Source organism: Stenella coeruleoalba (assembly GCF_951394435.1).
Source record: "Stenella coeruleoalba genome assembly, chromosome: 20".
In the NCBI taxonomy this organism is placed as follows: Eukaryota; Metazoa; Chordata; class Mammalia; order Artiodactyla; family Delphinidae; genus Stenella; species Stenella coeruleoalba.
The window spans coordinates 42,241,906-42,258,159 of NC_137166.1; the positions used below are offsets into that span (position 1 = coordinate 42,241,906).

The window sequence follows — 16,254 nt, forward strand, 5'->3', positions numbered from 1 at the left end:
ACCTCTTCCCAGTAGGCCCTCAGAGCTATCTGAGAGGCTGTCTCCAGGCTTAAATCCTCAGCAAAATCCCGAAATAAAACACAATTCTCAACCTTTAGGTTGTGCTTTTTTTTTTTAGTTAACAAGGCTATGGCTTATATGAATCCAGAGTTCACAGGACTGAACAAAACTGCAGACAAACACTTGGGATTGGTCTGTGTGCAATGGCATTGAAAGCAATGAGCCTGGATGAGGCAATCTGAAAGTGCTGGACAGAATCCCACCTCCAGGCGCAGCAAAGGGGAGAAGAGGGGAGACTCGCTGGGTAACATGCTGTAATGGGGCCATGAGGGTTCCATGAGGGGCGCAGCTGCCTCAAAGACGAAGTGCCTGGGTCTTAAAGAGGCTCACCAGGAGCTTAGAGGCGGGTTGGAAACTTTCCAGGTAGAGGGATCCTCTTTTGCAATGACACCGGCCTCAGGACAAGATACAATGGGTCTGGAAATGGCGGAGGCCGCAGCTGAGGTCAAGAGGATCGCGCGCGCCGCCACCCCAGCCCACAGTGTCCTCGCGTCCCGAGGAACTTGGCCTCTCCGTGAATCTCCTCTCAGGCCGCGCGGGCACGGTAGCAACAGATCAGATCAAGCGGCGAAGCTAGAATTACCGAGGCTGCCAAGGCGTCCGAAGCCGCCCACAGCCGGCCGATTCTCGCGAGAGCGCGGCCTCCCCAGCCCAGCATGCCTCGCGCCGCCGCCGCTGGTGCTGCCGCCGCAGCCGCCGCCGCCGCAGCCGCCGCTGCAGCCGCCGCGCCGCGGCTTGAGGGCGGGAGGCTGGGGGAGGGTAGCGGAGCCGGCGCTGCCGCCATGTTGGGTCTGAGGCGGCTGCTGTAGGCGCCTGCGGAGCAAGCGGGCGTGCTGAGCGGCCACAGCGGCGCGGGATCTGCCTCTCTGCGAGCGGCCGGGAGCGGCGGCGGCGGCGGCGCCATGAGCGGGGGCACCCCTTACATCGGCAGCAAGATTAGCCTTATCTCCAAGGCGGAGATCCGCTACGAGGGCATCCTCTACACTATCGACACCGAGAACTCTACCGTAGCTCTCGCCAAAGGTACGCCGGGGCGGGCCTCTGGGTGTGGAGCCGGGCCGGGTGCTCGGGGTTGCGCCCGGCTCTCGGCCCGCGACCTCCTCGCTCCCTCCCTACTCCCTCCGCCGTCCTCCCGAGCGGGGCCGCCCCCTTCCCTCCTTCCGGGCCCAGGCGTCGCGGGCTGGGCCGGGCCGCGGCCTTCCCCGGGCTCCCAGGCTTCTGCCCCAAGGTCCGCGCCTTCAATCCGGGTACTAAGGACCGGGAGCTGGGCGGGCACGGCGGCCCTGAAGTCCGAGAACGGGCCGAAGAACACGGAGATACGCGTCTTCCAACTCCGAAATTCGGTCTTAGCATCAAACAAAGCCTGAGTAGTCAAAGAATTTTTCCTCCTAGTCTTAGTTTAAAGTGCTGATTTGTTGATTCTCCGGCACCCATTTTCTCGCGTTCTTAATTTCAATTCGCTGCATATCCCTCAGGTGAACTGTAAGTGATGTGCCCAAACTTTGCATTTCCTCTGCGACGCAGACGGTCTCGAAATGCCATTGGTACCATGGAGCAGATCACATCCCACTTGTCTCCTGTGTGGTATTTACCTGTTAGACCGGAATCCTTCTCCAAACCTGTTGTGCAACCATCTCTTTAAAAATGTTTGTTGCTCTCGTTTCGGCCTTGTTTGTGGAAGCTCGGGGGGAAGAAGTGTTCAAGCTTTTTCCGGGACCCTTGTTCACAAGACAGATCTGAGTGGTCAGTGGGCGCTGACCGAACCCCGTGCAGGCTCCCTGGGACAGAGTTCTGGGGTCGGGGAGGAAGCTGTTCTCCCCCAAATATTTAGCATCGCCACAGTCTTCTGGGTTTTGTTTCCGTTTACACGTCTGGGCTTTAGCTCCGCCGGGAAACCAGGAAGAAAATAAACTTTAGCTCCTGATCTTGAAAGAAACCTCACAAGTTTTTGGAACACTTAGGAGAGGGAAGCAAGATAACTAAGGTATTGATAATTTTCGCAGCACATGGTAGAGTTATAGAATGAATAGCATGGTAAGGAGAGAGGTACGGCGATAGGAAAAAAATTTTCTAAATCTATTTTTTTTAAAAAGATTAATTTTTGACCAAGGAGAGTCATTTCGCGGTATCACGCAAGTATTTAGTGACTTTTGTTTTGGATTCTCTGGTACATCCTTTTTAATAGCACTCGTGTTGGGACAAATCTTATATCTGGGTAGGGAGCCTTAAATTATTTTATCTTAATTTTCTTTCCTCTCCCCTCCCACCGACCCCCCCCCCGCGTGCATATTTAGCTGTATAATGTTTTAATTTTTATGATTTTGTGAAATTGTGGAAGAGGTCCTCTACAGTTCTTGGTGAGAGCCACATACAAGCTGAAAACAGTATTTCTCTTTAAAGTGGTTTAATAGCTTTTTAAAAAGGCATTGTTTTACCTAATCTGAATTTTAAGGTGTCTTGCCAGTTCCTTCACTCCTCACAAAGAAAAAAATCTGTACATTGTAAAGATTGCTAATGTATTCATTTCAGTCTTTAAAAAAAATCTGTATACTCTTTTATGCAAGAACCTAAAAAGTCTGTATTTTAATAACGATCCACATTTTTACAAATTATCCTTTCAACAGCTTCTAGGGTCAGTGAACGTTTTGTTAGTCTGTAATAGTTAAACTCATATGCAAAACATAATTTGTCTTTTTTATCATGACTTGATAAATATGTTATATAAGTACAGCAATGAAAATATTTTTTTAATCATTGAATTTATGTCTCTACTTATGGCTTTGATATTTAACCCCACATACATAATATATTCTTTTTTCTTAAGAAATCTGAGTTATTTAATGTGTAACAGAGGTTTGGGAATTTGTGTTTGCAAAAAATTGGAGTTATCAAATCTTGATATTATTCTACCTAGCGGTATCTAATCTAAAACTACTTTATAACTGTCCAGTCAACAACCGGGCACTTATTTCAAATTTCAAAATTAGAAGTGGGGTGTTTGGTCTTAAAATTTTAGAATTTACATGACTTATTGAGTAATTTGATATCTGAAATTCCACCTTTTTCAAAATTTGGATGAAGAGTGGCAGTATAACAGATTGAAGCCAGAAGTTTATTCATGGATTTTAGAATACAGTGTGTATTTGGATTTAGAGATCCTTGTTAACTCTTTTTAAGCTATGGAGTGAGTTAATCTCTTTAACATTCTTAGAATTCTTTTTAGGATGTTAATTTTTTTTCCTCTCTAGGGAGCTTTTTTTTTTTTTATTGTGAAATATAACCACACATGTTGAAAAGATAAGTAGATAAACAAAGATCTTTAAACAAAGATCCTTGTAACTACCATCCAGGGTAAGACAGGCATTGTCAACATCCCACAAGCCTTCCACCCCCTGCATCTTCCCATCAAACTACTGCCCTCTTAAGCTAGATATAAATGTTATTCTGACATTCATAGTTTTATCACTTAAGTTTACATCTCTGAATGATAGAGTTTTGTCCGTGTTTGAACTTTATATAAATGGAATCATCTTGTATATATTTATTTTGGCTTTTGTTGGGAGATAGTATTCCATCATGCATATGATATGTTTATTTCTGCAGTTGTTTTGGATATTCTGCAGTTGTTTAAATTGTTTACAGTTTTTGGCAATTATGAACAATGCCTTTGTGAACGTTTGTGTTTGAGTTTACTGATGCATGTTTACGTAATTTTCTTTATGGTGTATACTTTGAATTGCAGGATCATGGGGATTGTGTGTCTTTATTAGATAATGACAAACAGTTTTCCAAAGTAGTTGTTTACTAGTTTTTATTTCAATTATTAGTACAGTATATGAAAGTTATAGTTGTTCCACATCCTTCAACAATAATATTTAGTATAAGGTATTTTATGTTTTCGTTCTATCCAATCTGGTGGGTATGTATTTGTACCTGGTTTTAATCTCCCTGATTACTAATGAGGTGAACACCTTTTCCTATCTTGGTCATTTGGATTTCATCTTTTCGTGAAGTGCCTTTGAAATCTTTTGCCCATTTTCCTATTGAATTGCATGTTTTTTTCTAGAGTTCAATATTTAGAATATGAATCCTTTGCTGGATGTATCTGTTACAAGTATCTTTTCCCATTTAATGGTTTCTTTTGGTGAATAGAAGTTCTTTTAATGTAGACATGTTTATCACTCTTTTCCATTATGGCTAGTGTTTCTTTTCCTTTTTTTTTAAAGGAGTTTTTCCCTATCCCAAGTCATGGAGTTAGTTTGATTATCTTTTCAAAACTTTTTTATTTTGCCTTTTCGCATTTAGGTCTATAATACGCCTGTAATTAATTTTGTATATGTTGTGAGGTATTTAAATCTTAAATTTAGTAAGGGCATCACTTGGCTTATATGATCCAGATTATAATTTAGATTCTTTACTTGGATGTTACTTACAATTTAAATCCATCTGGAACTATAAAATAGTCCTGAAATTTTGGACTATTTCTGCTTGATGTAGTATGTAATTAGGGTGACCATATGGCCTGGTTTGCCCTCGTGGAAAGTCCTTGTTTGTGCCTGTTATTCTGGCATAATGGTTAAAACATCCCTTTTCTCTCTTGAAAATGTTGCAGTTTGGATAATAAATTGTATGGTCACACTGTATATAATCAAAAGCCCAATCCCAGAGGTACTGCTGAATGGGTGATGTCTTTTATTTTCTGCTAGAGATTTCACAGACTAGCTCTAGTTCTATAAAGTGAAATTGAGGTAAGTTTGATGAACTTTAATACTCAGTCTTCTAAATCAATGTCAGGAAGTTTTAAAGGCAACCTAGAAAGACTTTAATGTAGGTCTAAGTATGTTAGTAGATAACCTGGGCTGTAGTTTGTTTCTTATAGTCTTTGTCATAGCTCTGCGTTTTTTTCTTCCTAATACTGATCATGACCTACACATAATCATCTTTGTTTATTTGCATGTGTTTATTGTCTCCACCTTCGCTCCCCACGTAGAGTCTGAGCTCCTGGGATGAATGAATATTTATTAAATGAATGAATAAATGGAAGTTAATTAGCATTTTAGTTTATTAATCTTATGGAAGTCTCTTGGGGATATCTCCAAATTCCATGTTCACAATTGTATCTCTCTTTAAAATTAAAATACATAGGTATGTTCCCTCCCCCAACAGTAAGAAATTTTGGAGAATAGGGATATAAGAGGAAAAAATCTTATGACATGATTCAAATGACATTGTTGGGGAGACAGAGTTTCACCTTATGACTCAAGCTCAATTATAGTTTTCATTTAAAATTTAAGAGAAGAATCAGTTCAGGACATTTGAGGGAATTGCAAAGTGATGACATGCATCAATAGTTTGTGGGATACTTCCAATTGTATTTGCACCTGTGTTTGTGAATATGACGCCCAGACACATACTAGATCCTGGATACTAAGAGATTTCGCACAGAATGGAAGCTTCGTGAAGGCAGAGAGTTTTGTCTCATTCATTGCTCTATCCTCAGTACCTGGAATAGTGCCTGGCACATAGCAGACCCTTGGTAAATATTTGAATAAATGAAAAGGATACTTGTAGTTATTGAAGGTTTCTAATTATGGGAATCTCAAAGTTGGAGGAAGTTTACATTTCCTATAAGCATTATATACGTAGATTTTAAAAGTATTTAAATAAAATTAAATGAAATTCTTATGTAACATATATTTAGTTAGCTGTACCTGGATAATATACCCCTCAAGTGAAAACCAGGTTGCCACTGAATTAGGAAAAGAGACTTTGTGAAGAAGAATGATTATATAAGCCAGCTGCTTTTAAAATGATTTGTTTTTAAAATCAAGTGACTGGTGGAGGAATATAAAAGTGGGTAAATTGGCAATGGATTATTTCCTTACTCATCTGCTAAGTCTTGCCCATTGGCATAGCTTACCTACTTCTTGACTGTTGATTAGCCACATAGTCATAAACTTCAGAGAGTGGGAGAGTTTTGTATGATGGATGAAATGCCTGTGAAGTGCTCTATTGATTTCTTGCATTCTCGCATGAGTTGGAGATCCAAATCTAGCAATTCACAAAATCACTACCTAGAACAGCAAAGATCCAGTGAAACTTAATGCTGCGATTTCTTTTGGTCGTCCTATTTAGTGAGGTTGCCAGAACTTGGAGCCTTGGAAACAGTTTGTTGTTGTTGCATACATAGTCCGCAGAAATTCTTGGTAATTCTGGGAGTCTCGGGTCAAGTGCCAAAAACTAACTGTACATTTTCCAGTGGAGTAAAATAAGCCATGACTTTCTGAATCAGAAGTAAAGAAAACAACGTAAAGCCTGAAGAAAATAATAGTAGAAGGAAGGAAATATTAAGAGTAAAGAGATCTTACCTGTGCATGACACATAGCAAGAATTTTATATTTAACTCAGTGCCAAAGTAATAATAGCAGTAACTGTAGATAGTTTAACTTGAATTTATTACTCCATGATAGAAGGTGTTTTCTATAGAAACAATTTACCTTTTATTTTCTCTATGATGCTTTAAAGTAATACTTCAGTTAGCCATTTTAAAAACTGGATATCCTTGAAGTACGTTTTTTTAATGGATAAAGTGTGAGTTAGTCTGTAAAATATTTTATTCACAAGGATTTTATTCTAGTTTTGTGAGGTGTTCATTTCTGAAAGAAAATGTGACCCAAAAGGCCAGTTGGAATACTTAGTAGCTCTTTGACCTTGGACAAGTAATTTAACGTTAGCTTTAACTTCCATCTTTTAAATAAGGATAATAACGCCCATCTTTCAGAGTCATTCTCAGAATTAAATGAGATAATATCAAAAGTTAACTGTTGGGCTTCCCTGGTGGCGCAGTGGTTGAGAGTCCGCCTGCTGATGCAGGGGACACGGGTTCGTGCCCCGGTCTGGGAATATCCCACATGCCGCAGAGCGGCTGGGCCCGTGAGCCATGGCCACTGAGCCTGCGCGTCCGGAGCCTGTGAGGCCACAGCAGTGAGAGGCCCGCATACCGCAAAAAAAAAAAAAAAAAAGTTAACTGTTTTATTGTAGGTGCTTAACAGAGAGTAGCTATCTCAGTGTTATTTCCAACCACTGTCTCCATCTTTGTCTAGGTACCCCAACTCCATCAGTCATTCAGATCTATTGTAGTCTATAGTCTGTTGATCTTACTACCTTTCACTGCCCCACACTCCCCTCATAACTTTACTTCCTGCTTTAATTCCACAAGGAGTTGTTACAGTCAGTACAGAGCATATACTGTCAATCCCCCTTTCCCTCCCACTTTCTTGTACAAGTGTCAACACAGACATGCTGGCCAATTTCACTGTACGTTTATGTTCACTAAGCCCAGCGGTCATGGCTACTTCCCATATATATATACTGTATTTCCATAGTCCATTCGTTCCATTTTTCTGCATGACTATTCCATTCCTTGTTTTCCTCAGACTTCCACCACCTCTTCCCCCATCTTCACTTTCAGCCTGTGAACCTTGCTTCCTATTTAATTGAGAAGAGAACAGCAAACAGAAGAGAATTTTTATCAACTCATCCCACATGTACCTCGTTACCTGCATCTGCCCCAAACCTCTCCTTTTCTCTGGTCAATATAGATAAACTGTTCTCTCTAAGGCCACCCTTCCACTTGTGCAAGATTTCATCCCTTCTTGATGATTCAAAGACATCGCTCTAGCAGTTCTCTACTCTCTCTCTCCTATGTATTCAGTTTTTCTTTTTCTACCAGATCCTTCCTGTCTACTCACAGATATGCTGTTATTTCACCCATCTTAAAAACAGCAACAACAAAAAAGCACTACTCTTAATGCAGTTCTTCTTTGTTATCTACTGCCCCATTTCTCCCCTTCCCTTTGCACCAGAACTCCTTGAAGGAGTTGTCTACATTAAGGTTACCAGACTTCCATGTTGCTAAATTCAGTGGTTGGTTCCTATTCTCAGTCTACTTGACTGATCAGCAATATATGGCACAATTGATCTCTTCTTGTAACAGTTTTTTCACTTGATGTTATCCTAGTTTTCTCTAATACCTCACTGGTTGCATCTCAGTCTCCTTTGCTGATTCTTCAACTCCTAAACCTCCAAATGTTGGAGCATGCCAGGGCTTAGTTCGTAACTTCACTCTCTCGTTCTCTCTCTCCTCTCTCTTTTTTCTTTTCTGTTGTTTACAAGTTATTTCCTTATTTTATCATCTGCACTCTTCTCTTGATGACTCTTCTCTTCATGACTTCAAATACTATCTATAGATTACTGTTATTTCCAACCTGTACCCCTCCTCTGAACTCCTGACTTGTATATCCATCTGCCTCCTTAACATCTCCACCTGGAAGGATGTCTACTAGGCATCTCCCATTCAGCATGTCCCAAACCTGTTTCTCCATCTAATCGAATGACAACTTATTCTTTTAGTTGGTAAGATCAAAAACCTTTGAGTCATCCTTAATTTCTCTGCCTCTCACAGCTCATACGTGTTTCTGATCCTGTCAGCTCTAATTTCAAAATATATGCAGAATTTTACTTCTTACGACCTCTACCGCTTTACTCTGTTCCATTATCTCTCACCAGTCTATTCAGAGACATTCAGGGATTCCTGTTTCTTGTTTACAAGTTGACCTCTTAGTTGACTCTCTTTCTCCCCTAGTATTGCAGGGCAGGGGTGGGGGGATGTGTGGGTGGAAAATTTTCTTAGTGAACCTATCTTTTTGTTGATTACTTGATTGGCTGGCTATATTGTTACAAATTCAGAATTTTTTTTCTATGGAGCTTTGAAGTTATTGGAATGTTGTGTTCTCACATGCTGGTGTTGCTGATGCCAGTCTGATTCTCAGTCACTTTTCTCTCTGGAAGCTTTATTCTTGAGTTAAGAAACGTTGCCACACTGGCATGTTTTTTTCCTGAGTGGTTCTCTGTGGATCTTGTAAATCTTGAAAAAACAATCTTTTTTTTTTTAAATTGGGGTATAGTTGTTTTACAATGCTGTGTTAGTTTCTACTGTACAGTGAAGTGGAGTTCCCTGTGCTATACAGCAGGTTCTTATTATCTATTTTATACATATTAGTGTATGTATGTCAATCCCAATCTCCCAATTCATCCCACCCCTCCAACTGCCGCTTTTCCCCCTTGGTGTCCATACATTTGTTCTCTACATCTGTGTCTCTATTTCTGCCTTGCAAAGCGGTTCATCTGTACCATAATAAATTTACTCTCTCTGTCTGACTCTCAGATTAGTTTTTCTTCCACCCTGGTGTTTTTTGTTTTGTTTTTTAATTCCTATTGGATACATTTATTTTTAATTAATTAATTTGCTCTTAGAAATATTTTTATATCTCTGTCTGTGGGTTATATGTTTGGAAGATTAAAATAGAAAAACCAACCACAAGGAAGAATGCCCAACAAAGCAAGCTTAGAGAGTCAAGATTAAATTTAGACTGCAGATTGGACATGCTTCTACTTTTTCTTCCTGTTTATAAGTCCTACTAAAACTGCATGAGAAGGCCTTTTTTTAAAGACATAAACCCATAAAGGACAAAGTAGATTTGGAAAGGAGACAACAGCCACAAAATTTTGGAGGCTGAAAACAAATGGATGAGTTTAAATGTCTTCTTAGCAGTACTTAGAAAGCTGCAGCCTAAGTGGGCAGTGGGTAAAGCCACGAAGTAAACCTGATTTGCACCCAAACTCCTAAAAGTCTCAGGAATTGGCATCATTATGTGCAATGGAAACAAGGACTATAGTAATTAGGTAAGATAGAGGTAAAAACTGGAAGATTAACTTGAAATTTGTTTCAACAGTGGTCAGATTTCCAAAGCCCCTTTTGCATTTTACACAACTGGATAGCCATTCCTTTCCAACCCTGGTGCTCTCTGGTGAGGGTAAACTAGAGGTTCTGGAGAAACCTTAGCACATATGGGAGCAGAGATACCTACCACACTAAAGACAGCATGGAGCACATGGGGCATAAGGGAAGCTTGTATCTGCCTGGTGCTTATTATATCCATTCAAGAGAATTACTGAGCGCCTACTATGACTATATGTTAAACACTATGCTAGGTGCTAGTAAACAAAAGAGAGCAACAGAGACAAGGTTCTTGAGGACTCAGCAGCTAAGTTAGGGCCTGACAGATAGTCACAATTAGCCACATGAAGAGGATATCTAGGAAGAAGTGTCCAATCCTTGGTCACAGGGAGTTTGCAGTCTGTCAGGGAAGTGAACAGAGACAACTACAACACAAAGTCCAAGACTTATCCTTACCCACAACACCTTGCAACTCACCTAAGGTAGGACCACACTAGTTGTCATTTAGGTCTTCAGATCAGTCAAGTTCCTTCAGATTTGTGGCCTTTTCACAAGGTTCTCTTGACTGGAATGTTCTTCCTTCTTACATGGCTGTTGAAGAAATGGAACAAAGCAACAGATTGATAATGAAATCACAAACGAAAGAGAAGGACTAACCGCTCTGGAAGGCTCAAGTCCCAAGGAAAATGTGTCAGATGACAGATTCAAGCACTCCGTCCCCTTTTATTTTGCTTCTTTCCACTGCTACATTTACCTTTGTTTATTCCGTTTGTCATTTGAATGACATGCGAACAAGTCTGAGTTTTCTTGGTGGATCGTAAGGAGCCACGGAAAGTTTTTGGCCAGTAAAGTGATGTGTCAGAGTCCAGGTTTAGGAAGTTTATGCTGACAGCATTGTGCAAAAATTGGGGGTGAGGGACAATATGAGCGGACAATATTGAGTTCGGTTGGAATATTTTAAGAGTTTGGGAAAGAAGAAATACAGACCTAAACTAGTTAAAATAGAGAAGAAAGAGCAGATACATGAGAAATTAGGAGAATGGATTGGCCTTTAAAGAATTGAACAAGGAACAGGGAGGAATCGAATGGTGGTACCTATAATGGTTCCTATTGACCAAAATTGGGAATGGATCAGGAGGGAATCAGGTTTATACTCCTAGATTCTGCTTCAGTATCACCACCCCTGCAAAGCCTTCCTTGATTACCCTAGTCAGGAAGTGTTCATTGCATCTTCTGTGTTCGTGTTTTACCTTCTATTTTCTTTTTGTGCTTATCAAGCTTTTCTTATCTTTCATTACTAGACCTCAGCATCTTTCCCCCCCCTTGTGTCCCTTGTGCATAGCAAATTAACTGTTGATCACATAAAGAATTATTATTTCTGAAAATTCTCCTCGGTCAGAAAATGTGTGGTTGAACTTGACATTTAATAGGAAAAGACAGTATGATAAATTAAGACAGTATTGAGAATATTTTATTCTCTCAGATTAGTAATAATAAGTATAAACAAATTTTCTTTTGCCATCCTGTGCTTTATAGAAATGTTTCAGGATCTACAATTTCAAAGAGGTCCTTATTTATGTGTTTTGCATTATTACTGTTGTTTTGCATCACCATATAAATTTTCAAATTGCTTTCTGGTTTTACAATTCTCTCTTCATGGCACTCTTTCTAAATTCTTATTCTCACTAGTCGTTATTCCCTTGAGCTCAGTCTGAAATTCTCATGGTTGAGCAAAGATATGTCTGAGTAAATCTGCATGTATTAGTAATCCAACAGGAGGAAGCAAGTGAAGTTGCAAGTAAGACTGAGCAAGGTCTCAAACCTATAATCGTGGAAGATGACATTGGGTTAAAAGAAATGTATGGATCTTACTTCCCCCAAGACTGCAAGGAAGAGGGGAGAAGATGAGTGAAGATAATGAAATGTATTAATGAAAAAGACAAGACCATTTGGAGTCTTTTTAGTCAAACAGGAGTTTACTTTTAGAATTAAGTGATAAGGAGTTGGTTTTAAGAATATGTTTGAAAAGGTGAGAGGAAAGTCATCTGGGCTGTGAACTCTGTTATCTTAGAGTCACCAGTGACTGGCATGTGACAGCGCTGAGGAGATTGAGAATATTGCGGAGAGGTCAGTAGTAATGTCTCTATTAGGGATGACAAGTATATAGTGGGTACAGGAAGAGATTACAGAGGCTGGGGACAGATGTTTTTATTCAGCGCAGTAATATTCCCTAATAGAAGGAAAGTAGTGTGAAGAATGGACCAAAGGAGAAAGTGCAGGTGTGCAGAAGGCGGAGGTTTGTGGTGACAGGCTGTGGTATGATTCAAAGTCCAGGCCTGTGGAATCTTATTTTTTAAAGCTCCCCGCCCAAGTAAAAAAAATCCAGAGCCTGCTTACTACTGTCCTGCTGTCAGGGTCTGTGTAGGGTAGTACATTTTGGAGTGATAGCTTGATGAGTGAAGATATTTTAATATTTAAATAATTAAACCTTGTATTAAACCCTTATATAACAGCTATTCCAAATATATAGTATCTCAAATAGTTTCAGCAAAAGTTTATATATGATACTGGATTTGCACCAAGCACTGTACTTAAGGATAAATATTGGATATTGGATTTGCACCAAGAACTGTACTTAAGGATAAATATCAGAAGGAGAAAAAAAAATACCAAGTGCAGCTTTTAAATCCATGTGCTGTTTTTTCTGTTTGCCCATCCGATTGATGTCCAGCTATTTCTTTTTGCTGTAAATAGTCATTTTCCCATTTTATTCTAAGTAGGTTTATTGTGTAACTTAATTCAATTCCTTTGGTATTAAACAGTGCTCAGCAATTTTGGAAATAGCTTACTTAGTAGCTTTTTCCACTGTAGAATTTATTCAAGAAATATTCAAAATCAAAACTACCTTGAGGTATCACCTCACACCAGTCAGAACGGCCATCATCAAAAAACTACAAACAATAAATGCTGGAGAGGGTGTGGAGAACAGGGAACCCTCCTGCACTGTTGGTGGGAATGCAAATTGATACAGCCACTATGGAGAACAGTATGGAGGTTCCTTAAACTAATAATAGAACTACCATACAAACCAGCAATCCCAGTACTGGGCATATACCCTGAGAAAACCATAATTCAAAAAGAGTCATGTACAACAATGTTCATTGCAGCTCTATTTACAATAGCCAGGACATGGAAGCAACCTAAGTGTCCATCGACAGATGAATGGCTAAAGAAGATGTGGCACATATATACAATGGAATATTACTCAGCCACAAAAAGAAACAAAATTGAGTTATTTGTAGTGAGGTGGATGGACCTAGAGTCTGTCCTACAGAGTGAAGTAAGTCAGAAAGAGAAAAACAAATACCGTATGCTAACACATATATATGGAATCTAAAAAAAAAAAAAAAAAGTTATGAAGAACCTAGGGGCAGGATGGGAATAAAGACGGCAGACATAGAGAATGGACTTGAGGACACGGGGCGGGGGGGAAGGGTAAGCTGGGAGGAAGTGAGAGAGTGTCATTGATATATATACACTACCAAATGTAAAATAGATAGCTAGTGGGAAGCAGCTGCATAGCACAGGGAGATCAGCTAGGTGCTTTGTGTCCACCTAGAGGGGTGGGATAGGGAGGATGGGAGGGAGACGCAAGAGGGAGATTTGGGAATATATGTACACATATAGCCAATTCACTTTGTTATGCAGCAGAAACTAACACACCATTGTAAAGCAATTATACTCCAATAAAGATGTTTAAAAAAAAAAGAAATATTCAAATGTCAGCAATATGTAGGGCACTGTGTTAGATACTGTGGTAGTTAACAAAGATACAGATCTTTGTCCTGAAGATCTTTCACTTTTAGAAGAGGTAGGTATATCCAATGGTAGAATACTGTGTGATTTTTAGAGGAAGAATGTGTTACTTCCATCTGGGAATATCACTAGTGGAGTTGTGTGATGGCTAGTGTTGTGTCAATTTGGCTGGGCCACAGTGCCCAGATATTTGGTCAAATATTCTGGACCTTTCTGAAGGTGTTTTTTTAACCAGATTAATATGTAAATTACTGGACTTTAAAGTAAAGCATATTTACTCTCCATGATGTGGGACGTGGGTGGGCCTCATCCAGTCAAGTTGAAGGCCCTAATAGAACAAAGACTGACCTCCTCTGAGCAAGAAGGAATTCTGCCAGCAGACCACCTTTGGACTCAAACACAACTCTTCTCCAGGTCTCCAGCCTGCTGGCCTACTCTGCACATTTGGGATTTTCACATGAGCCCAATTTCTTAAAACAAATCTCTCTGTGTCTGTGTGTGTATACGTGCATCCTGTTGGTTCTGTTTCTCTGGAGAACCATGAGGAATACAAGTAGTATCCAAGCTGAAATTTGGGATAGGTCAGATGTGGGGAGGAGTTTTGGTAGAGGATGGAAAACCTGCTCCGTGTATGGAGAATAATGAGCTTGGTTGGAACTTAAGTTTGGGTAAGTGTCTGGGACCAGGTCTTACAACTGATACTTGACAGGAGTTTTAACTTTAAGACTACATCAGGGGAATTCCCTGGTGGTGCAGTAGTTAAGAATCCGCGTGCCAATGCAGGGAACACGGGTTCGAGCCCTGATCTGGGGAGATCGCACATGCCGCGGAGCAACTAAGCCCATGTGCCACAGCTGCTGAGCGTGCGCTCTAGAGCCCGTGAGCCACAACTACTGAAGCCCATGTGCCTAGAGCCCGTGCTCTGCAACAAGAGAAGCCACCACAGTGAGAAACCCATGCACTGCAACAAAGAGTAGCCCCTGCTCACCGCAACTAGAGAAAGCCTGCGCGCAGCAATGAAGACCTAACGCAGCCAAAAATAAATTAATTAATTAATTAAAAAATAATATATATTTTTTAAAACGACACTATAAATGTTATTCTAGATTTCCATTTGAACTTAGCCTTAGTTTCGCAACTAACTTTTGGACATTTCTTGAATGATTCAACCTTTTGTTTATTGCTCTCCCATTTTAGTATTCAACAGACTTATTTTTCTTCTTCATCAGTCAGTATTAGAGCCTAATTTATAATTTTTAGTTTGTGTCCAAAAGTTAAGCCTTGGGACTTCCCTGGTGGTCCAGTGGTTAAGACTGCGCCTTCCATTGCAGGGGGTGTAGGTTCAATCCCTGGTCAGGGAGCTAAGATCCCACATGCCTCAGGGGGGCTGAAAATCCAAAACATAAAGCAGAAGCAATATTGTAACAAATTCAGTAAAGACTTAAAAAAAAAAAAGTTAAGGCTTTTGGAAAATATTAATGTTATTTTGAGGATGGTAACCATACTTGACTATGGACATATTTATCATTTAAACTTAGAAAGCTTTGGTATTTTATAATGGACGTATTGTATTGGGAATTTGGTGACTATAGCTCTTCCCTGTAGTCATGTACTATGACTATGGGTATGGGTGTTAATATACTGTTAACCAGGTTTGACAGTGTGATATTTGAGCTTGCCTTGATTTAGAGATAGAGATATTTTAGATAAATGATTTTGCCAGAACTTTGACCCTATCTCTTTTTTTAAAAAAGAGTATCATGGTATGCATTTTTATTAATAAATCTTTGCTATTTGTAGCCAGAGTGGGGAATTGATTATATTCTTTTAAGACTAATAGAAAAAAAAGTATTTTCCCTACTTCCCCCTGTTTTGAACACTGGCCTAAAATTTGGGCTTTTCTAGTTTGGGGAATAAGAAAAACTAGAATACTTATTAAAGCAAGGTAACAACATGATGAAGTTGAGAATATAGAGGACAACCACGCCTAGTTTTAACATTCTCATCCAACTATTATTATCATTTTGTGTATTCTCTTACCAGCTATATTTGTAGGGATGTGTGTGTGTGTGGTTTTTTGTTTTTGTTTTTGTTTTGTCTCACCGTGTGGCATGTGGGATCTTAGTTTCCGTACCAGGAAGACCAGGGCTTGAACCCGTGCCCCCTGCAGTGGAAGTACAGAATCTTAACCACTGGACTGCCAGTGAAGTCCCGGTGTATGTTATTGATGTGAAATTCATATAACATACAATTAACCATTATAAAGTGTATGATTCAGTGGCATTTAGTTTAGTCACAGTGTTGTGTAACCGCTACCTCTCCTTAATTTCAAAACTTTTTCATCACCTTGGGAAAATACCCCTTACCCATTAAGTAATTCCCTCCCCATTTCCCCGCCTTTCCTCAATAACCACTCATCTGCTTTCTGTCTCTCTGGCTTTTCCCATTCTGGATATATTATATAAAAGGGATTGTATAATAGGTGACTTTTGTGTCTATCTTCTTTCACTTCGCATAATGCTTTGGAGCTTCTTTCTAGCTGTAACATGTATCAGCATTTTGTTTTTGTTTTTGTTTTT

General features: G+C 40.0%; 1 protein-coding gene across 5 annotated transcripts in view; it reads left to right on the forward strand.

The window, feature by feature from the left end:
- Positions 1 to 749: 749 nt before the first annotated feature.
- LSM14A (LSM14A mRNA processing body assembly factor) overlaps positions 750 to 16,254 on the forward strand; it is a 69,152-nt gene continuing 53,647 nt past the window's right edge. For all 5 annotated transcript variants that reach the window (XM_079908582.1, XM_079908581.1, XM_079908583.1 and 2 more), the window contains exon 1: positions 750 to 1,083. In XM_079908582.1, coding sequence (XP_079764708.1) covers positions 963 to 1,083 — 121 coding nt within the window. In that variant the 5' untranslated portion in view covers positions 750 to 962. The remainder of the gene's footprint in view (positions 1,084 to 16,254) is intronic.